The following is a 20,680-nucleotide window of genomic DNA, read 5'->3' on the forward strand; positions in this document are numbered from 1 at the left end:
ACCTGCAGAAGGGGTGGGAAGGTAGCCTTGGGGACTGAGGGAAGCATCCCAGGCAGAGGGACAACAATTGTGGTCGGCCCAGCAACACTGGCCTCTTTAGACCAGCTAAAAAGTAGAAGTGTCTTTCTCATTTCGTCCCCTCCACCCCCAGATGCGCTCAGTCCAGTCCAGGGCTGCCCTGGACACTGCGGGGAACCGAGGGGGCCAGCCAGGGTACTGCCCCCAGATCCCCTTGAGCTGAGCAATGTGGGGACCGTCGTGCACAGACTGCAGACTACCTTCCAAGAAGCCCTGGACCTTTACCACCTGGTGAGCCAAGCCCCAGGGTCAGGGGAAAGGACTGAGGGGCTCCCTGGCACTGCCTGGCCCAGGTGGCCCCTAACAAGATGGGCGCCCCTTGCAGATGGTCTCCAGTGACGAGGTGGGCGCCGAGCAGCGGCAGGCACGGACTGAGCTGGCCTCCACTTTCCTTTGGATCCACAGCCAGTTAGAGGCCAACGACTGGCTGGTTGGGACCGATGTGGCCCCAGCCCAGGCCCTGCCCAACCCAGGCCCCCCCTCCCCACCTATACTGTGCCCCCTGGCCAGCCCAGACTTGCGTGCCCTGCTGGAACACTACTCAGAGCTGCTGGTGCAGGCCGTGCGGAGGAAGGCACGGGGGGACTGAGAGCCAGCAGCCCCCTCCACCGCAGCCCTGCTGCTTCTGAAGAAATAGTTACTTTACGCAAATAAACTGACAGCTTGGAGGAGTGGTTCCTGTTCTGGCGCATCCACAAAGCCCCCTTCAGATGGATGCAGGGAGAGAGGGTAGAGAGCCCAGGGAACTCACAGATGCCCCGGTGCCAGGCCCTGTTCCAGGACTCTGTCGTGGGCAACACAGGACTGTTGGGGAGCTGCAATAATGATGACCCCAGCACCTGGCTCCCACGTCACCTGTCCCCAGCCCACTGAGCTGCTGTGGAGTCACATGTGGTCCTTGCCCAGTGGGGCCCAGCTGTACTCTAGGGAGGGGCCAGCCCTTCTTCTCTGCCCCCTACTGATGTGCAAGAACCCACTGGAGCCTCTGATCACCATGTCCCAGACCCTGGCCACCAGTTCACATACTGCCACAACACTGGCTCACGGCCCCTGGGCCAGTCCCATGCTGGATCCTATGAGCTTCAGGCTTTTGTTCCCATTTGCAGCAGGGTAAAGTGAGGAAGGACAAATCCAGGGAGCATACCTAGGCCACCCAGCAGCTGGGACCAGTAATTTCTTCCCCAGCAAGACTGTGTCCAGCTTCAACATCCCATGAGCTCCCAGCACTGGTACCAGCTTCCCTAGGCAGCCGGCATCTAGCCACGTGGCATGTCTGCTAAGAAGGACACTCTTGTGACAACAAAAGCCCTCACTGTCCCAAGTCTGTAAAAAGGAAGCCGGCAGGAGCAGAACCCTCCTAGAGCACAGTCGTACTGTGCAGCCTGCTTGGCCTGAACCCCCACTTGCCTGTGAGTTCCTCACTGCTCTGTTTGGTGATCACGGCCCACCAGAAACAGGCTCAGAGAGATCCAGTGCCTTGCCTCGGGTCCCATAGAGTTGAGAGTCAAATGAGGCTTGCCTGGTGGTAGAGCCAGACTCTTTAACATGAGGACGTGGCTCTCTGTTGGCCCTGTAAACACTGAACCAATCATGCAGTTGTTGAAAAAAATCCTACCAGCCCCGAGGAATTGCTGGTCCCAGCTGCTGTCACTGCTCTACACGGTAGGGGTAGATCAAGGAACAGGACAAGCAAAGCATCTGCCCTCGTGGCATTCACCTTCTAGAAAGTGAAACACGACAGAAATTAAAATAACTGTCTAACTGTAGGTAAACTGAGGGCATTCCCTGTGCTGGTTACAGGACTTTCTTAGGTAATGTTGGAGCTGAGGCTTGATAGAGGGCACAGGCCGTGTGGACACGCAGGCAAGTATCCAGGCAGACAAAGGCCGGTGCAAAGGCCCCATGGCAAGCTCAGACGTCCATGAAAGGAATAGCAGTGAAGCCAGGAGGCTGGAATGGAGTGAGCTCAGGGCGAGGGTAGGAGAGGAGGTGGGAGGAAGAATGGGTCCCACTGGGCAGGGCCTTGTTGCTTCATGACATTTAAGTCCAAGACACATTCACAATACAGTTTTTTTCCCCTAAATAAAATGCCTGATCTTGGTGTTTGGGAAGATGCCCAGTATTGTTTATTTCTCAAGGCTCCCTCTCCCTGCCCCGGCCCACTGGCCACCCCTGCAGACTGGAGACCCACTTGACCTGCCCCTGCCTGCCTCGGCCACAGGTGCCTAAGATCTCTGAGGTGTTTGGTTTCCAGGACCCTGGACACCCAGGGGACCACCTTGAGCCTCGGTCCCTCATTGATTTTACCCCTCCTCCCACCCTGTATCATAGTTAACTCTTCAACTCCAGGTAGCAAACACCTGGCTTAAGGGGCCCCAAGCTAAAGGGACATTTGTTACTCTTGATTCTGTTCCTGCTGTATTTCACCCTCTGTGAGTCTGAGTTTCACTCTCCAGCTTAGGCCCTCATGGTGGCAACATGGCTGCCATAGCTCCCAGCAGTACACCTTCACCCAACCAGGAGCAAAGACACAAAGCAGGGCAGCCACCAGGATAGTGGGGAAAAAGTGCAAAGCCTTCTTAGATGCCTCCGCTTTCAGAGCAGTTGCAGGCAACAGGATTGGAGATGCCTTTAATTTGCTTGGACCAGCCACCTCCCCTGTCCTGGGCCTGTTACTGTTGCAACAAAATTGGGTTCTCTCAGCACAAAAGGAAGGTGGGCTGGTAGGATCCAGTGTGTCTGCCAGTCTCCACCTCGTAATGCCAAGCTCTTCAGCCCTGGAAGGACCAGACTTTCCTCAGACAAACCGACTGGTTAAGAAACCACAGCTGATGAATGTGTGTGCATGCGACAGTGCGCCAGCAGCAAGAGGACAGCATGCTTACGTGGGATATTTGAAAGAGAGCTTAGCAGAGGGATCATTTGCAGAGAAGTGGACAGGGAACAGGGAAACCTCAGGGCCAGTGCATGACCCTAGACTGGTAACAGAGGAGAGGTGTTACTCCCCACACAAGGCACAAGGGAGCAAAGTGGAACCCAGAAGAGCAAATCCTGGAGACAGCTGCCCTGAGGGGAGTTGTGTTCCTGGCAACCCCACAGGGAGGGAGTTGGGGGAACCCCTCCCCCATCTTCTGCCAGGCTCCCCATTGTCTAAACCCCACTGGAAGCCAGAGGGCCCAGGAGCCCAAATGATACTGACCACCCAGGTCAGCTTCCCAGGACATAGAGCAGGACAGAAAAGGGACCTGGGGGCAAGTAAAGATAGCCGGCCCCAGGGTTTTTCCCTAATGTGTTTTCAGCAACAACTCAGGAACCAGTTGTCCCAAGAGATGTGGTGTTGGGCATGGAGAACTGGGCACCTGAGACAAACAAAATGGCTCCCATAACCTGCTCACTGGCTTGTTCTTCAGTGCCTCTGGCCCCAGTGCATCTGGCCCTGCGTCGGTCAGGTCCTAGATACTGGGCTGCCGACCCAGGCCAGGCACACCAGTCACAGCTGCGTTAAGTCCAACAATTGGGAGATGGAGACACTTAAAATCCCACTTTACAGGGACATCCCTGGCAGTCCAGAGGTTGAGACACCACCCTTCCACTGCAGGGCGCACAGGTTCGATCCCTGGTCAGGGAACTAAGATCTCGCAAGCCATGCAGTGAAGCCAAAAAAAAAAAACCCATTTTACATGGGCTGATTGAAACTCAGATGCTTGCCTAGCCACCCCACCCTTCAAGACTTTTGAACAACCCGCATTTATATGTCTGCTGCATGCCAGATCCTCGCCCTGGGTGATCTACATGGATTTTCAACACAAACTAGGAAGACTCAGTCCCATTTCCAGATGAAGAAGCAGGCTCAGCAAGACAAGATGTGACTTGCCCCAGGTCCTGCAGAGAGAAAGTGGCAAAGCTCTGGGCCAGCAGGCTTCCAGCGCTTCCTCTGTTGCTTCCGCAAATGAATTTAGCCGGACTGACTCTCAGGGAATGTGAAGAAATGAATAAGTATTGCTTCTTTCACCATCAAGCCTTTTATAGACTGTTCCTCTGCCTGGAAAACCCTCCCTGTTTACCAGAAACCTCTTCTTCCTTCAAGGCTCACACCTAGGAAGTCATCCCTGAACCCTTAGACTGGATCAGGAGCCTCTTCTGGGTCCCCTGAGCCCCCTGGCTTTTCCCCATTGAAGCTTGGGTCACTCTGCCTGTGCTTCCCCCATCACAGCCTTGGTCATTCTGGACTATCACTGGTGTGTCTCCCCCATGGACCTTTATGTCATTTTCAGTGCTGAGCTAGGCTAGGCCTATAGTTGGAGATCAGAAAATTGTTGGGTGAATAAGTGAAAGTAACTGCATGGGGAATATTCAAAATCCTTAACCCCTGGCTAAGAAGCCAATGACCAATCTAGAACGGAGCCTGGCCAGAGTGCTGGGGTAAGGGTCCTGGGAGCCCCTGGCTGTGTCAGGTGACCCCTTATAGTTCCTGGACCGTAGGAGAGTGAGGGAGTTACTAGGAGCTGCACTAGTAACAAACCAGTATTGTGATACCCCATACACTTGAACAGTGCTTCCGGCTGAACGTCGGCTCTGGGCATCTGCGGATCAGAGAGGTAGAGTTTCCCGCCTGAAGATGCACAGGCTGGATCCTCACTTTGACCTTACCAATTGGACCCTGCTGTCTCTCCACCCTCTGGAGCAAGCAATCACAGTCACCCCCTCCTCTGCTTCCTCAGACGGCTGCTGTGATTTGAATAACCAAGCAGGCTGTTGGATGTCAGGTAGTGACTGATTTGCTTGGCAAACAGACCCTCAGGTCTGCTGGTAATATGGAAAAACACTCAGCCCCACTGGGGTCTCTGTTTCCTCTCTCCACCCCCAAGGGCTGCTTAGGTTCCAGTCTTGCCCTTGCTTGACCTCCCGGGGGGCCCTAGTGCTTGTCTTCCCCTGGAGGCTGGAGAGTACCCTCAGGAACCTGGCAGAGGAGAAGGCGGAGGAATGGCAGGGCCCAAGGCAGAGGTAACTGGAGCCAGCTAAGTCTGCCCCCTGGGCCTGTCACAAAATTTGCATGGAGAGAATGAGACCTCTCTGTGACTTCCCCCTCCCTTCCCACCTGGAATAGTCCTCCTGGGCCTGAGGTCTGACAGCAGGTGGAGGAAGCAGCCCTGTGTGGGGGGGAGCTGTTCCCGGTGGTGATGCCCCGCGCCTTCCTGGTCAGGAGTTGGCATCCACAGCCACCCAACTGGGGCCACCTGCCTGACCAGCTCCGGGGACATGCCTATGTCCCAGGTGGGCCCCTCACTGGGCCTAGAGGTGAGGGGCAGGGGAGACACAAAGCATCATCATCTGGCTTCTCTCCTCAGACTGCAGCAGGCTGGGGGGGCCACTGGCACACCAGTCTTCTGGCCTCTGGGACTCTTGGGCAGCGGTGAGTCTGCAGCTGGCCCACAAGACCCTGCTCAGTTTCATCCCTGCCTGCTCTCAGCCTCCAGAGAACCTGCCTGCCCCTTACCCCCTCGTGCCACTCCAGCCTCGGGACCTTCCCACCCATTGTCCTCTCTGCTGGAAATGCCTTTTCTTTTTTAGTAGTGGGCTCACTGTTAGCCCTCACCCCAAGTACCCTTTCCCCAGGGTGGGCAGCCACAGCCCCTGCCCCCAGGGATTCTCTGCCCAGTGGGGCAGAAGAACAGGATTCAAACCAATAATGGGTGGTGGTTTGCATTACGTCAGAGAATCAGACAAGGTGACAGGAGCTGGATGGGGGATGGGGGAGGAGCTTTGGGGTCTCTCAGAAGGGATACTCAGCTGTGCGTGCATTGGAAAAAGGAAAGCCCTAGGCGGGATGTAAATGTGCTGGAGATTATTTCAGTTTTTATTGGGAGCCAGGACTGTCCTAGGCAATGGGTGTTGAGGAGTAAGACAAAAACTCATTCCTTCCTGAAGCTTATAATCTGGTGGGAGCTGCAGGTATAGATAATAAAATTGGGGAAAAAAATATTATGTTGGAAGATGGTATGTACTATGGAGAAATAGAAAACAAAGGGCGATGGGGGGCAGGGTGGTCAGTGAAGACCTTGGGGAGAGGGTGGCATAAGCACGCACAAACTGCAGTCTCCAGCCTTCCCAGACCTCCTTGGTTCCCAGTTCTAGGTGCTCCATTTGGTCCAGTGGAGGGGTGGGGTGGGGTCCTAACTCCCATGTCCCTCCCACAGCCCTCCCAGGGCACAATGACTGCCACTCCTAGGGGCCCTGGGATGCCTGGCTGCCCCCTCTGCCCCAAGGCTTCCCGTTGCAGCGGATGCTGACCCGGCACCTCAAGTGCCACAGCCCTGCCCACCACCACGTGTGCCACTACTGTGGCAAGGGCTTTCACGACGCCTTTGACCTCAAACGGCACGTGAGGACTCACATGGGTAAGCGGCGGCAGGGACTGACTGGGAGGCGCTGCTGGGGGGGGATGGAACGAAATGGAGGGAGGTGCATGGGATGTGGAGTTTCTGTGCACTTGAGTTCCGTGCACAAGTGGGGCATGTGTTAGTGGGGCAGAGACTCAGCCTTCAGGAGGCTGGGAATACCATGCACCTCAGCTCCCAGCCAGTGGGTGTTGGGGTGGTGCCAAGGTGGGGGCCTGCTGAGGGATACAAAGAGAAAACAGGTACTGGTTACAGGATTCAGGTCGCATATTGAAGGGTGCAAGGGAAAGCCTCCCTCCTTCTCCTCCAGGGGAAGGAACATCCTGGTGAGGAGGGTGGGGACACACAGCTCCCACGTTTGCACGGGGTGGAGGTAGCAGATGGTGGGAAGCAGGCCGAGGTCTGGCGAACCTGGAGTAGGAAAGGGGGAATGCTCACGGAGGGCGAGGTCAGAGGGTGCTGGTCTGGGGGCCATTGCCCTGTCTGTCCTCTCTCCCTCTGGCCCACCTGCGCAGGGATCCGGCCATTCCGCTGCGGAGCTTGCGGGAAAGCATTCACGCAGCGCTGCTCACTTGAAGTGCATCTTGCCAAGGCACACGGACAGCTGGCCAGCTACGCTTATCGTGAGCGCCGTGAGAAGTTACATGTGTGTGAGGACTGCGGCTTCACCAGCTCGAGGCCTGACGCCTACGCGCAGCACCGCACCCTGCACCACGCTGCTTGAGACTGGGAACCCTGTGTCCAACCCATGAGAGGGAAATAAACAGAGGAAAGGCACGCATAGAACACAGCATTTATTACACAAGGGGGAGAGTGGTTCACTCGGTCCAGCGGTGGCCGCAGTGTGGGGCTGTGCACACGTAATACAAGCGCATGGCATCCTGGCAGAAAGGATGTACGGTTAGGAAGGGTCTGGATCCACAGGGCTGGGTACAACACGAACCTCCATCCAGAGAAGCCTCACCCCAAAAGAACAGACTAGGGGGCTTTCCCCACTACTAAAGGTCCAGCTCGAGATGCCTGGAAGGGCAGGATCTCCCCAATATTGGTATCCCCACCCCTGGGAAGGACCAGGCCCAGGTCACTCCTAAAGCCTTGCTCTCACCACTCACCTCGGCCCGGGCACTGTGTGACTGGAAGAACACCGCCTCCTTGTGGCCGCACCTGAGAGAACAGTCAGCCACTCAGAGCCTGCCATACCCTTCCCTCCTCCCTTCTCCGTCCGGTGAGGATGAGCCACCTTCCCTCCCCAATACCAGCTGCGCGCTCACTTTTGGCAAGGGTGGTCTTCGGTCCGCGGCAACGTGGGGTCCTGGGACACGTCAGCGATGATCTGGGTCAGTTCGCTGAGGGAATAAAGGGTGAATAAGTATGCTTAGACCGGGCCTCCCAAGCCAACAACCCCGTCTCCGAGCTCGGGCCCTGCCACTCACTCCACTTCGTGCGTGATTTTGTTGACGTAGATGCAGCTGTTGTCGGCTTCCTGCTGGTAATCACAATTCCGGCACTGCGAGAGGGCGAGAGTGGCGGGAAGGGGGTCACAGAGAGATCCCCGATGGGACTGGGAGGGCATGGCCTTCCCCCGAGGGGATGACTAGGGGATGGAGTCTTGAGGTTGGGATCATTGGGTGTAATCGAGAATCACGTCGCGGATGGGCAAGACGAGAAAGTCGGGTTCACTAGGGGGACAGTTGGGAGGGTAGACCAGGATGGGGCGGCACTGGGAGTAGGGCCGGGCCACGTTGGGAACCTGTGGGCCGGTCACGGAACACCGGGGCGCCCGGCTGGCTCGCGCTCACCGCGTACAGCAGAATGCGGTTCTCCTTGTCCTCCTTGGGGTAAAGCATGTTGTTACTGTGGGGAGGGGGGAGGTCTGAGGTCAGTACTGGGGCCACTACTTGCTCCCCTTCCACAGTGCTGGCCGGGTCTCACCATTCCTGGCAGAATCGAATACCCACGAAGCCCGGCTCGTAGGTCCCATCGGGTTCCATGGCGACTCACTGCCCGCCTAGCCTTCAGCGCTTGCTCAGCCGCGCGACAGGTCGCGGGAAGGGTCAGATCTCTTAGCTTCGCCAAGAGGGGAGGAGCTGCGCACATGTAATGGCTCCCAGTGGCTTTGTGCTGGCTGATCTGAGCTGAGGTTTGATTAATTACTTGCTTCAATCGTTTGATATCCTAGAATATGGCTTCCAACTTCTGGGCCTTTCTTCCCCAGTTTACAGAATAGTGTGGTACGAGAACCGGGAAAAATGATGCGTCACGTAACCCTCAAAGTGCTGAGTGTAAATGGAGAGGCCTTGGCTCTTTGCAGGTTGAAGGCCAGTGCACATGCGCGGACAGGGGTAGCTCTTGCCAGTCCTTCCTCTCGGCTTCAGCCTTCGCCCGCCAGGCCGTTTCCCGTGACGCTATTGGAAGAACTGTGCACTGTGAGAGACTTCTCAGGATTGGCTGGGCCTACCCAGGACTTCTTCCAGGCGGCGGCGAAGAGACGCGGCGATTGGCCAGGTCCGGGAGCAGGGGGAGGGGCTGATATCCCAGAAGCGGCGGCGGCGGCGGCTGCGGAGCCGGTGTGAGGCGGCTGACTGGGTTGCGGGACCCCGCAGGGCGCGGCGAGATGGAGGTGACGGGGTTGTCGGCGCCTACAGTGAACATTTTCATCAGCAGCTCACTCAACAGTTTTCGCTCCCAGAAGCGGTACAGTCGCAGCCTCACCATAGCTGAGTTCAAGGTGTGGCCGTGGGGGCGGGGTCCTGAGGGGCGGGGCTAGTGTTGAGGGGGCGGGACCAATAAGAAATGGAGGGTCTTCCCCAGCGCAGGGAAGGGGCCAGAGATAAGCCGAGGTTGCAGAGGTTCTGGACTGGACCTCAGCGGGCGGGGCCAGAGGGAACCTGAGGTTCCAGAGAATGGGTGCGGGGCCAGAGAAAAAAAGAGGTTTCAGGGAGTGGGGGCAAGACCAGAGGAGGTGGGGCCAGGGATAACCAGGTGGGTCCTAAATGGTAGGTCTCTTGGAGGAGCGAGGAATGGGTGATGGTTATTGATACAAAGGGCGGAGCCTCAGGTCAGCGAGTGGGGCCACTGACAGCCTTCCACCTCGTCCCCGCCTCCTCATCTTGTTATCCCCACAGTGTAAACTACAGCTGGTTGTGGGCAGCCCTGCTTCTTGCATGGAATTGGAGCTGTATGGACCTGACGACAAGTTCTACAGCAAGCTGGATCAGGAGGATGCACTGCTGGGCTCTTACCCCGTAGATGACGGCTGTCGCATCCATGTGAGGCCTCCCTACCTGGGATCCCTCCCCTCCGTTCACTTATTTATTCAATAGATGCTTGATGTGCTTTGCGCTGTGCGATAACCAAAATAGGCCCTAACCTCATGGAGCTCCCAGTCCAGCAGTGAGAGAGACAGACCCATCACCAGACATTGGCAGCCAGATTGGTCTGGACTGGGCTGAGAAAAGCCTAGGGGACTGGAGGCATCCAGAAGAGGTGCCTGACCCCACCTCGGGGTATCAGAAGGGACTTCCTGAAGTTAGGGATGCCTGAGTTGAGATCTGAAGGATGACCTAAGAGAAGAGGCAGGAGGGGCATTCCAGGCAGAGGGAACAGAGTGTGAGGTGGGTCAGGGTGAGCAAAGAGGCTCACATATTGGGAGAAGCCAGAACGCAGAGGACCTCTGCATGCATCAGCTCACATCATCCTCTCTGTCCTCAGTCTTCCCCGCCCCCCAAAACTCTGCAGACGTCCTAGCATCCCAGGTGAACTTTGCATGTGCTGTTCTCTGTGCCTGAATGTTTCTTTTTTCTATGCCCACATGGCTCACTCCTTCCTTCCAGTCTTTACTTAAATGTCACCTTCCGGGTGTGAGGGCTTCATTGCCCTCAGTATAAAATTTAAACCTCCTCCCTTTCCCACTTTCTTTGATTTTTGTCCTTCTCACTAATCACCTGTGGCATACTGTGTATTTTTCTCCAATACCTGGAACAGTGCCTGGCACAGAGAGGATGCTCAGTGAAACATTGTTGAATGATGAGTTGAATGCATAAAATAAGACTTGGAAAATGGCATAATTAACCCTATTTTGCGGAAGAGAAAACTTAGTTTCAGTATGGAATTTACTTTCCTGAGGAGAGACATAGCTAGAATTTTTACTTCAGTCTGCATGGCTGCAGAAGTTAGTGTACCCAGAGAACTGGGTCTTTTTTGTCTCTTTCAATTATTCATAACTGTTCACTGAGCATCCACCTTATGCCAGGGATATAGCTGTGAATCAAGTCTGAGAAGGTCTGTGTTTTAGCTCTGTCCAGTGAGTGCGGTAGGCGTTAGCTAAATATTCACGGGAACAAATGTAAAGGGTTAGTGAGATGAGGGCCATGCAGGAGGAGACCACAGAGCTGGGGGATCCTATACTGGGGAACCTGACCCATCAGTGAGATCCAGGAGGACTTCCTGGAGGAGGTGCTGCCTGAACAGAGACCTGAAGTTAACTGAAGAAGGGGAAAGCGTGCTTCAGGAGGAGGGCACAACATGTGCAAACACTCTGAGGTGGGAGGGAGCAGAGTGGGGTACAGGGGCTGAAGAGTGACCTGTCCTGTTTTGGTGGGAAGTGGAAGCCAGGGGAGGACTCTGAGCCAGGAGGGTCCTGGTCTGACTCAGGTGTTCACAGGCTCCCTCTGATTGCATGTGGGGAACAGACAGTGGAGGACAGAGGAGTAGGGAGACCAAGGAGGAGACTGCTTCCATAGTCCAGTTGAGGTTATGGGTCCTGGACCATTGTGGGAGCAGGTCGGGCCTGTGCTGAGCCCATAGGACTGACTTGGGACTGACCTGGGCAGTCTCAGCCTTGGGATGCTGGGGGGTCAGGCAGGGCAGTGGCCTCCTCAAACAGGAGGGTTTCACACATGGATTCAGGTATAGACAGGGTGCTGACTTCTGAGGCCATACAAGGAAAGTTTCCCAGAGGTGGAGCCTCTGGAGAATTTGTATTTTTTCTAAAATTCTTTTTCTGTTTATAAATATCACCCATATTTCTTTTCTTTAAATTTATTTATTTATTTTTGTCTGCGTTGGGTCTTCGTTGCTGCACGCGGCTTTCTCTAGTTATGGCGAACGGGGGGCTACTCTTTGTTGCAGTGAGCAGGCTTATTGTGGTGGTTTCTCTTGTTGCGGAGCACAGGCTCTAGGCGCGCGGGCTTCAGTAGTTGTGGCTCGTGTGCTCTAGAGCACAGGCTCAGTAGTTGTGGTGCACAGGCTTAGTTGCCCTGCGGCATGTGGGATCTTCCCGGACCAGGGCTCAAACCCATGTCCCCTGCATTGGCAGGCAGATTCTTAACCCCTGCGCCACCAGGGAAGCCCTCACACATATTTCTTGCAACAACGAATGACAGCAACCTCAAACTTAGAAAAACCCCTGATATAGAAAGTGGAACTTCTTAGTGATCGTTAGCCAGAAATAAGGGCCGTTTCAGTTTTGCCCAGTGACTCAGGCCAAATGCTTTAGGGTGTTCCTCACCCTTGTCTTTCCCTCACACACACATCTAATCTGTCCGCAGATCCATGGGCTCCACCCACAAAAATCTATCCAGAATCCAGATTCTCCTCCCTCACTGCCCCCACCCTGGCCCAGCCTCCATCTTCTCCCTCCTGGACCATCACACAAGTCGTCTCCCTGCTCCCATCCCTGTGCCCCTCCATCTGCTTCCCACACTCAGCTGAGGGAGCGTGTAAACACTTGTGTCAGATCAGAGCCTTCCTGGCTGAGCCCTTCCCTGGCTGCATCTCATTCTAGGTAAAAGCCAAAGTCTGCAGTGATCTATTGTGTCTCCCACTCTCCCCCTGGCTCACTCCACTGCCGCCGTGCTGGCCCTGCTGTTTCTCAAAGGAGCTAAAGACATTTCTACATCTGGGACTTTGTGCTTGTTCCTTCAGGCCTGTCTCAGACATCCCCTCCTTCCAGAAGCCTCTTTGTTGTATTTGTCTGCATAGAACCTTGTCGTCATCTGGTGTTTAATACCCATCTCTGTGCATTTGTTTCTGGTTGGCCTCCCAGCAGAATGAGCACTCCTTGAGGGCAGGAATTGATCTATTTTTGTACCGTGTCCCTAGTACCCAGCACGGGGCCCAGCTGGGTGCCTTGGAGGAGCTCATCAGGTGATGAGTGAATAAATGTTGGGGGTGGTACAGAAGAGATGCACCAGGATCTGGAAGTTGGGGTCAGCCTAGGAGGGTCCCAGAGGTCCAGAGAGGATAGACACACTGCCCGGAGGGTTCATGAGCAAGGCCCGAGCTCTGCCCTTCGGTTCCAGTGTCCTGGGGCCATCAGTGATGTGGATGTCAGTATGTAGGGGTCATCTGGAAGCAGATGCAGCCTCCAGGGCCTTGGGTGGGTGGTAGAGAGGGAGATGGCCATTGTAGACACCTGCTCTCACCCCTTCGGCTGGGCTCAGGGCAGGCAAGAAGGCTGGGGTAAAGGTGAGGGTAGAGTAATGTGGTTTTTCCGAGACAGGAGAGACTTAAATATACGGAACACTCCAACGTGCAGCCACACTCGCCCCCCGCAGCATCCCAGGCCTCTCTGCCCAGACCCTGATCCCCACTGACCTCCCTCCCCTCACTACAGGTCATTGACCACAGCGGTGCCCGTCTTGGGGAGTATGAGGACATGTCCAAGGTGGAGAAATACGAGATCTCACAAGAAGCCTACGACCAGAGGCAAAGTACGGGGTGCACAAGGAGGGGTGGGGGCTAGGGGAGGGGGTGGGGAGCAGACAGGATAGACGGGGACACTGAGGGCGAGTCGGTGGTGTGGGCAGTGGGGCAGGCAAGCATGGGGGAGTGGAGGGGGTGGGGTGAGGTTGGCGTGGGGACAGACGGCTCATGGGAGAACAGTCAGGGGTGGACGGGCATGAGGTGTGAATGGAGGCTGGGGGGTGTGGCCGAGTGCAGGCAGGCAGACAGGGCCATGAGAAAGTAGAGGGGGCCTGAGAGGAAGGTCTGGGGTGTGTATGTGGGGTCAGATAGGGGGGCGGTCAGGGTCACGCTGGGGGCACGGTGTAGGGGACAGAGCATGGTAGAATACGTGGAACCGACAGGACAATGGGGTGCGGGCATGTGGGGACAGGTGAGAATGTGTGGTGGGGAAGATGAAGGTTTCCGAGCCTGGGTGGAGGCAAGCATGATACTGAAGGGACGGGAGGATGGGGTGCCGCGAAAGACTGCAAGCAGGCACCTTCCTTTTAGTTTCGGGATTGTGGGGAGGCCCAGGGGTCCTGGGGAGAGGCCAGGGCTGTGGTGGGAGACTTGGGGGGCTTGGGTGACAGCCCTTCAACACCCAGCACGGAAGCGTTTCCCTCGGAGTGTTGGCCCCGTGCGGGTGGCAGATTATCTCGTTAGGCCAGAGGTCTCCCAGGTGGTCTCCCATGTCTGACCCTCACCCCCTACCCCACCCACAGACTCAGTCCGCTCCTTCCTGAAGCGCAACAAGCTAGGTCGATACAGTGAAGAAGAGCGGGCACAGCAGGAGGCCGAGAGCTCCCAGCGCCTTACTGAGGAGGAGGCCCAGGCCAGTGCCATCCCCGTGGGCAGCCGCTGTGAGGTGCAGGCGCCTGGGCAGCCCCCTCGCCGGGGCACCGTCATGTATGTAGGTACGTGGCTCACCGGGGCCTCGTGTCCTGCCTTGAGGTGGGCAGTGCTGGGGACCCAGCCCTCAAGGGGATCTCAGTCCAGGAAGGGAGACGGACCCAGGGGCTAACTCTGACAGCCTGGTATGTTCACGGCAGGGAAGTGGGAAGCAGAGGCCACATCACCTGAATTGTGATGGAGGAAGTGGAGGCCAGAGGGATCAATTCTGAGGTGAAAGCCTGGGGGCACAGTGGTCAGAGCTGAGATGGGGAAACAGGCAGAATTATTAGGCCTGTGATAGGGGAAGCACAGACCGAAGTGATCAGGGCACACCCGGGCCATGGGCAAGGCTGGACTGTGCTGGGCCTCGGAGACAGGAGAGAGCAGTGTGGGGTTTTTTGGGGTTTTTTAATAACAGTTTTATTAAGATAAAACTTATATACCATAAAATTCACCCATTTAGGGAACTCCCTGGCGGTCCAGTGGTTAGGACTCCACACTATCACTGCCAAGGGCCCACATTCAGTCTCTGGTTGGGGAACTAAGATCCTCCTAGCTGCGCCACACAGCCAAAAAAAAAAATCACCCATTTAAAGAGTATCATTCATTAGCTTTTAGTTCACAGGAATCGTGCAACCGTCACCAGAGTCAGTTTTACATTTTCATCACCCTAAAAGGAAACGCTATAACCATTAGCAGCTACTCCCCATTTCTGAAACCCCAGCGCCCCCAGTCCACATAGCTGGCTACTAATCTATGTTATGTCTCTATAGACTTGCCTATTCTGGAAGTTTCATTTAAATGGAGTCATATAATACGTGGTCTTTTGAGACTGGCTTCTTTCACTAGAACCATAATTTCAAGGATCATCCATGTTGTAGTATGTGGCAGTATTTCATTTCTTTTTATTACCAAATAATATTGCATTGTATGCAACACCACATTTTATTTATTCATTCATCAGTTGAAGAACATTTGGCTCCTTCCCACTTTTTGGCTATTACAAATAACGTTGCTTTGAGTATCCTTGTTTAAGTTTTTGTGCGGACATGTGTTTTTATTTCTTTGTACCTAGGAGTGGAATTGCTGGGTCACAGAGTAACTCTTTCACTTTTTGAGGAGCTGCCACACTGTTTCCACAATGGCTGCACCATTTTACATTCCCACCAGCGATGAATGAGGGCTCCAGTTAATCCACGCCCTCATCAGCACTTACTATTACCTGTCTTTTTGATTACGGTCATTCTAATGGGTATGAAGTGGTAGAGCATTATGGTTTTGATTTGCGTTTCTGTGATGGCCAATGATATTGAGCCTCTTTTCAGGTGCTTAACAGCCATTTGTAGATCTTCTTTAGAGAGATGGCTTATTCAGATCTTTTGCCCAGTTTTTAATTGGGTGGTTTGTCTTTTTGTTGTTGATTGGTGTGTTAGGGCTGCCGTATCAAAGTACCACACACCAGGTGGCTTAAAAAACAGAAATTTGTTTCTCACAGTTCTGGAAGCGGGAAGTCTAAGATTAAGGCTTTGGCAGGTTTGATTTCTTCTTAGGCCTCTCTCCTTGGCTTGCACATGGCCACCCTCTCTGTGTGTCCTCACATGGTCTTTCCTCTGTGGGCTAGCACATCCCTGGAGTCTTTGTCCAGATAACCTCTTATGAGGATGTCAGTCAGCCTGGATTAGATCCCACCCTAACGGCCTTATTTTAACTTAGTTATCTCTTTAAAGGCCCTGTCTCCAAATACAGTCACATTCTCAGCTACTGAGGGTTAGGGCTTCAACATGTGAACTTGCGGGGGACACGGTACAGCCCATAACAAGTTGTAAGAGTCCTTTATGTATTCTAGATACAATTCCTTTATCAGATATATGATCTGCAAATATTTTCTCCCATTCTGTGGGTTGGTTGTCTTTTTACAGTCTTGATAGTGTCCTTTGAAGCACAAACATTTTTGGTTTTTATGAAGTCCAATTTTTTTTTCTTTTTTTGCTTATGCATGTGGCATTATATGTAAGAGGTCAATGCCTAATAGAAGGTCACAAAGATTTAAACCTGTGTTTTCTTCTAAGGGTGTTATAGTGTTACATATTACATTTAGGTCTTTGACCCATTTTGAGTTAATTTTGGGTTATGGTGTGAGGTAGGAGTTCAACTTCATTCTCTTGCATGTGGATATCTAGTTGACCCAATACGATTTGTTGGAAAGACTGTTCTCTCCTCATTGGACTGTCTTGGCACCCTTGTCAGAAATCATTTGGCCATAAGCAGTGTGGGTTTTATGCTGAGCAAGACGGGCAGTTTTTGAGGAATTTGGGACAAGGCAGTGGTGCTGTTTCCCTTTGATTTTTACAGAGCCCCCTTTGGCTGGGGGTGTTGAGTGAATGGGGGTCAGGGTAGGAACAGGGAGACCAGTGAAGGGGGCTACCATATTGACGTGGGCAGGAGGTGGTGGTTGTCCTGGGTGGTAGCAAGGAGTGGTTTTTGCCAGGACAGGCTTTATACTCAGTGGGCAGGTGCGAATCTGGGGTGAACTGCCTAAGGAGGTTTCATTGGGATTTCTCCCCTGGGCAGGACTTACAGATTTCAAGCCTGGCTACTGGATCGGTGTCCGCTATGATGAGCCGCTAGGGAAAAACGATGGCAGGTAGAGATCCCCCGTGTAGCGTCTGTGTGTGTGCCTCTGTGCGCGTATGTGTGCATTTATGTGTAAGTGCATACATGTACTACTGGGGGAGCCCAGCCATGCTGGCATCTGGAGTAGGAGCCCTCTGACACTGCCTTCCCCATCATGCCCTGCAGTGTGAATGGGAAACGCTACTTTGAATGCCAGGCCAAGTACGGCGCCTTCGTCAAGCCATCCGTTGTGACAGTGGGGGACTTCCCCGAGGAGGACTACGGTTTGGACGAGATGTGATGCCCAAGGAAGGGCACCCCCCTGCTCCAGCTAACTCACCTATTGCCCTTCCCTGTGTGTGTCCATGGCCCTTTCCCCATGACCCCATTTTTATTTTATTCACTTGACCCTCGCCATTGACTTTTGAGACACATGTATTAAATTTGCCGGAAACCTGGGAAGTGTTTGGAAGACTTAATGATTATGGGGGGGGCTGGGGACAGCTGGGTAGGTGAGGGGAGGGAGAGGGGATACCCCTTGTTTTTTTTCAATTTTTTAAATTTTTTGCGGTATGTGGGCCTCTCACTGTTGTGGCCTCTCCCATTGTGGAGCACAGGCTCCAGACGTGCAGGCTCAGCGGCCGCGGCTCACGGGCCCAGCCGCTTCGCTGCATGTGGGATCTTCCCGGACCGGGGCACGAACCCGCGTCCCCTGCATCGGCAGGCGGACTCTCAACCACTGCGCCACCAGGGAAGCCCTACCCCTTGTTTTTAAGGAATATGTATATACAACTCAAAACTTGTTCCTATTTCATTGGCCAGAATTCTGTCTCATGGCCACTTGTAGTTGCAAAGGTGGCTGGGAAATGTAGTTTTTATACTGGGTGGCCATTTCCTTGCCAAATATCAGAAGTTCCTCCAGCTACAGAAGCTGGGGAAAAGGGATATTGGGGTCAACAAGTAGTTCTACCACTGTCCCTGTGGGTGGGGGACCCGTTCACTTAATATTTAAAAGAAAAAAGAAATCTCAAGTCTTTAGAAGTAGCATGAGGCCCCTCACAGCATCGTAGAGCTGGGCAAAGAGGTCTGCGCCCTCAGATATGTGACGTGTGCATGCAGCCCAGGCATTCTAGGGAGGCTGTTCCACCATGTGTATGTCTGCATGTGCAGTGACTCCTCATTAGCTCCTTGAAGGGATTCCTGATGGAATGACTATTCGGGAGGTTCTACTTAATTGTTAAAATGACTTTATTATAGCTTCTGGAGAAGAAGTTGGCACTGGTGGGAGCAACCGCAGTAAGCAGAATAAGGTTGAAATGCTTGAGAGCTGAAGGGGTCCTTGGGGAAGCTGCTCACGTGCACATACAGCCTGATGCATACATCCTCTCATGCCCACTGTAAGGTACGTGGACCCACTCAGATACACAGAACATTCACACACCTGGACTCATACTCAAACACCGGAAACACAGACACTAGAGGTCACATGTACAGAAATACAGTCAGTGCACAAAGATTCTGTCCCCCCCACACAGGGGAGTCACACTTACAGGATACGCTCAGATTCACATCAAACACCCATCTGGGATAGACATACACCTACACACACGCACACACACATATCAATGAAGTTGTCGATCTACAAAACAAAACTGGTTACTTTATAAAAGGACTCCAAGGCTTAGATCCCTTCCACATGAGGGAGTTGTCAGAGTGAAGAGCATTAGAGGGGGTGTCCCCAAATTCTCAACCAGAATCTACCAACCTTAGTTCAGCCAGAGCTCAGCAGAATTAGCTCAGCATTGAGGACCTGAGGCTCACTTTAAGATCAGGCCCAGTGTGCACCCCCATGTGATGAGGCCAAAGAATAAGGGCAGGAAGACGATCACATGCTCTCCTGGACACAGTGATCACCCAAAGTCATACCTCCAAGCTCCAAGCAAGGGTCACAGCATCAGTGTATATGAGGATCTGTCAAGCTGCAGTGGAAGATCTAAGCACAGACTTACAGGGTGTGCTTTAATGCCTTCCAGCTGTCAGCATGGAAGAAGCTGTACCCATCAGAACATGGGAAACATTAAAATTTTTGATGACAATAGAAGGGATCATGCTGGTAATTTCTAATTAGGAAACCTACACTTGCTGTGTGAAAGTCAACCACAGTTAGGGATTGGGGAGGCACATTTTACAGAATGACCTGGTGCTTAAGCTTTAAGGGGTCCAGAAAGGAAAGGGGACAGTAGTCAATGTGTTAAGGCAATACCAGCTGCTGTAACAAATATCCCCCTACACACACAGTCCGGTGCAGAGTTTCTGGTTGATTGACAGCAATCTCCATGATTCACACACCCAGACTCCATACTGGGGCTCCATCATCTTCATGTGCCTGGAATTATCTGCTTCCAGGTGGCAAATAGGAGAAGACAGTGTGGGGATGTTTCACCATTTTCTTTAAAAACATGTTCTACATGTTCCATTTCTGCTCATATTGTATTGATGAGTATGTGTCAGTCATGCAGCCACCCTAGATGCAGAGTGGGCTTTGGAACATACTCCTGGGCTGAGCAGCTCCCTCCCAGCCACTACTATGAAAATGGACCGTGGGTTTTGGCGGCTCCAGCATTGACCACCCTTTACCAGGTCCCCAGATCCATAACCTCAGGGGAAGCGGCAAGAAAGGGCCACGGGATCCACCAGGCCCATTAAATCCTCCTGTCCCCCAACCAGCTGCCTGTGCCTGACCTGCAGCATCCACCACGCTGCCCTTAATCCTCAGGTCAGTGCAGATGGAAGACACTGAATGTCCAGCACTCTTTCCCCACATTTTTTGAGTCCTCCCAATCCCCACTGTATGTCAGGCTTGATGCTGGAAACACACTCATGAAATGAACACAGTACTGGCTTGGGAGTTGAAGGCAGACAAACATAATTACCAAACATTTCTTCTTTTTTATCTTTTTTTTTTTTTGACTGTGATATTTCATTATGAATAAGGTTGCTGGCAGTAGGGGAAGGGAAAATAAAATCACTAAATTTGCCAGGTGGTGCTGGTACGAGGGAAGGGATGGGATGGAGGAGACTTGAATAGGAGTCATGTGAACAAACGGGGACTGGGCTTTGTAGGCTTGAAGTAATCCCTTCCGTGATTCATGGCTGATCAGAAACTTGATCCCAGTGCTAAATTTAGGCTGAATACCTTTGTCCTGGAACTGAGCTAAATTGCTAACTCAATATGCTAATAGCCCACTTGAGTTCATTCACGTACCAGTTACAAACTTGGAATAATTCAGTAGGTTAACAGGTGGTGCAACCTTAGGAATAGCTAGACAGCCTAGGTTCAAACCCCAGCTGTGTCACCAGCTGGGCACTGGACAAGTCCTTCTCCCTGGGTTTCAGCCTCATTTCTTTCCGTTGCGGAGCACAGGCTCCGGACGCGCAGGCTCAGCAGCCATGGCTCACGGGCCCAGTCGCTCCGCGGCATGTGGGATCTTCCCGGACCGGGGCACGAACCCATGTCCCCTGCGTCGGCAGGCGGACTCTCAACCACTGCGCCACCAGGGAAGCCCTCAGCTTAATTGAAGCCGATAATAGTACCTACCAAACGATTTTGTGAGCATTAAATGAGCTAGCACATGTAAAGCACTTAAATTCAGAGCCAGGCACGCAGGTAAGTGCTGTATAAGCCACAGGAATAAAAATGCTTATATACAGTCCACAGTTACAATGCTGGCTTCATTTAATCCTCACAGTGGGCCCTGTCCCCAATTTCTTCACCGTTTTCACCTCCCCACCCCATCTTTCCTGGCCCAATTCTGGGGTCACCCTCCCCGAAAGGGGTTCCCAGGACAGCGCCCGCCTCCCAAGTCCCTGCAGGCTCTGCAACCCTAATCTCTGCACTGTCCCAGACTCGGGCAATAACCTCTCAGTCGCCACGTGGGGACAGCAGCGCACTGCTCCGCGCACCGTGCGCGCGG

The 20,680-nt window shown here is 53.5% G+C and overlaps 4 protein-coding genes across 9 annotated transcripts in view; 3 read left to right on the forward strand and 1 right to left on the reverse strand.

Moving 5' to 3' along the window:
• The window catches only part of WDR62 (WD repeat domain 62), a 45,826-nt gene extending 45,080 nt beyond the window's left edge, over positions 1-746 (forward strand). For all 5 annotated transcript variants that reach the window (XM_027078860.1, XM_027078858.1, XM_027078861.1 and 2 more), the window contains 2 exons: positions 152-309; positions 404-746. In XM_027078860.1, the coding sequence (XP_026934661.1) occupies positions 152-309; positions 404-667 (422 nt within the window). In that variant the 3' untranslated portion in view covers positions 668-746. The remainder of the gene's footprint in view (positions 1-151; positions 310-403) is intronic.
• A 1,562-nt stretch (positions 747-2,308) lies between these two features.
• On the forward strand, positions 2,309-7,299 carry OVOL3 (ovo like zinc finger 3). Its single transcript, XM_027079070.1, is given in 5 exon segments — positions 2,309-5,387; positions 5,390-5,491; positions 6,276-6,342; positions 6,345-6,476; positions 6,992-7,299. Coding segments are annotated over 5 exon segments (639 nt in total). The 5' UTR covers positions 2,309-5,258; the 3' UTR covers positions 7,201-7,299.
• POLR2I (RNA polymerase II subunit I) lies at positions 7,254-8,811 on the reverse strand. Of its 2 annotated transcripts, XM_027079080.1 has the most exons (6): positions 8,409-8,811; positions 8,276-8,330; positions 7,910-7,983; positions 7,748-7,822; positions 7,589-7,640; positions 7,254-7,357 (listed from the first exon to the last, which is right to left on the reverse strand). In XM_027079080.1, the coding sequence occupies exons 1-6, from the start codon at positions 8,465-8,467 to the stop codon at positions 7,295-7,297; spliced, it is 378 nt and encodes a 125-aa protein (XP_026934881.1). In that variant the 5' UTR covers positions 8,468-8,811; the 3' UTR covers positions 7,254-7,294. The 2 variants fall into 2 exon arrangements, with proteins under 2 accessions (XP_026934881.1, XP_026934880.1); XM_027079079.1 differs by lacking the exon at positions 8,276-8,330 and having other exon boundaries at positions 7,256-7,357; positions 8,409-8,696.
• Positions 8,782-17,165, forward strand: TBCB (tubulin folding cofactor B). Its single transcript, XM_027079053.1, has 6 exons — positions 8,782-9,204; positions 9,602-9,745; positions 13,093-13,189; positions 13,925-14,116; positions 16,665-16,737; positions 16,893-17,165. Exons 1-6 carry the CDS (start codon positions 9,091-9,093, stop codon positions 17,005-17,007), a joined length of 735 nt encoding a protein of 244 aa, XP_026934854.1. The 5' UTR covers positions 8,782-9,090; the 3' UTR covers positions 17,008-17,165.
• The last annotated feature ends 3,515 nt before the right edge of the window (positions 17,166-20,680 follow it).

Source organism: Aethalodelphis obliquidens, unplaced genomic scaffold (genome assembly GCF_003676395.1).
Source record: "Aethalodelphis obliquidens isolate GAN/ISIS:26980383/991018 unplaced genomic scaffold, ASM367639v1 scaffold43, whole genome shotgun sequence".
NCBI lineage: Eukaryota > Metazoa > Chordata > Mammalia > Artiodactyla > Delphinidae > Aethalodelphis > Aethalodelphis obliquidens.

Bases quoted from the DNA above. Each gene is read 5' to 3' on its own strand.
- POLR2I (XM_027079079.1), bottom strand. From the start codon at position 8,573: ATGTGCGCAGCTCCTCCCCTCTTGGCGAAGCTAAGAGATCTGACCCTT. The intron at 7,641-7,747 runs GTGAGCGCGCAG...CTGTTCTCTCAG, and splicing joins GAAGACCACCCTTGCCAAAA to GTGCGGCCACAAGGAGGCGG. The intron at 7,358-7,588 runs GTGAGTGGTGAG...CCTTTCTGCCAG, and splicing joins CACACAGTGCCCGGGCCGAG to GATGCCATGCGCTTGTATTA.
- TBCB (XM_027079053.1), top strand. From the start codon at position 9,091: ATGGAGGTGACGGGGTTGTCGGCGCCTACAGTGAACATTTTCATCAGC. The intron at 9,205-9,601 runs GTGTGGCCGTGG...TTATCCCCACAG, and splicing joins TCACCATAGCTGAGTTCAAG to TGTAAACTACAGCTGGTTGT. The intron at 14,117-16,664 runs GTACGTGGCTCA...TCCCCTGGGCAG, and splicing joins GGGCACCGTCATGTATGTAG to GACTTACAGATTTCAAGCCT.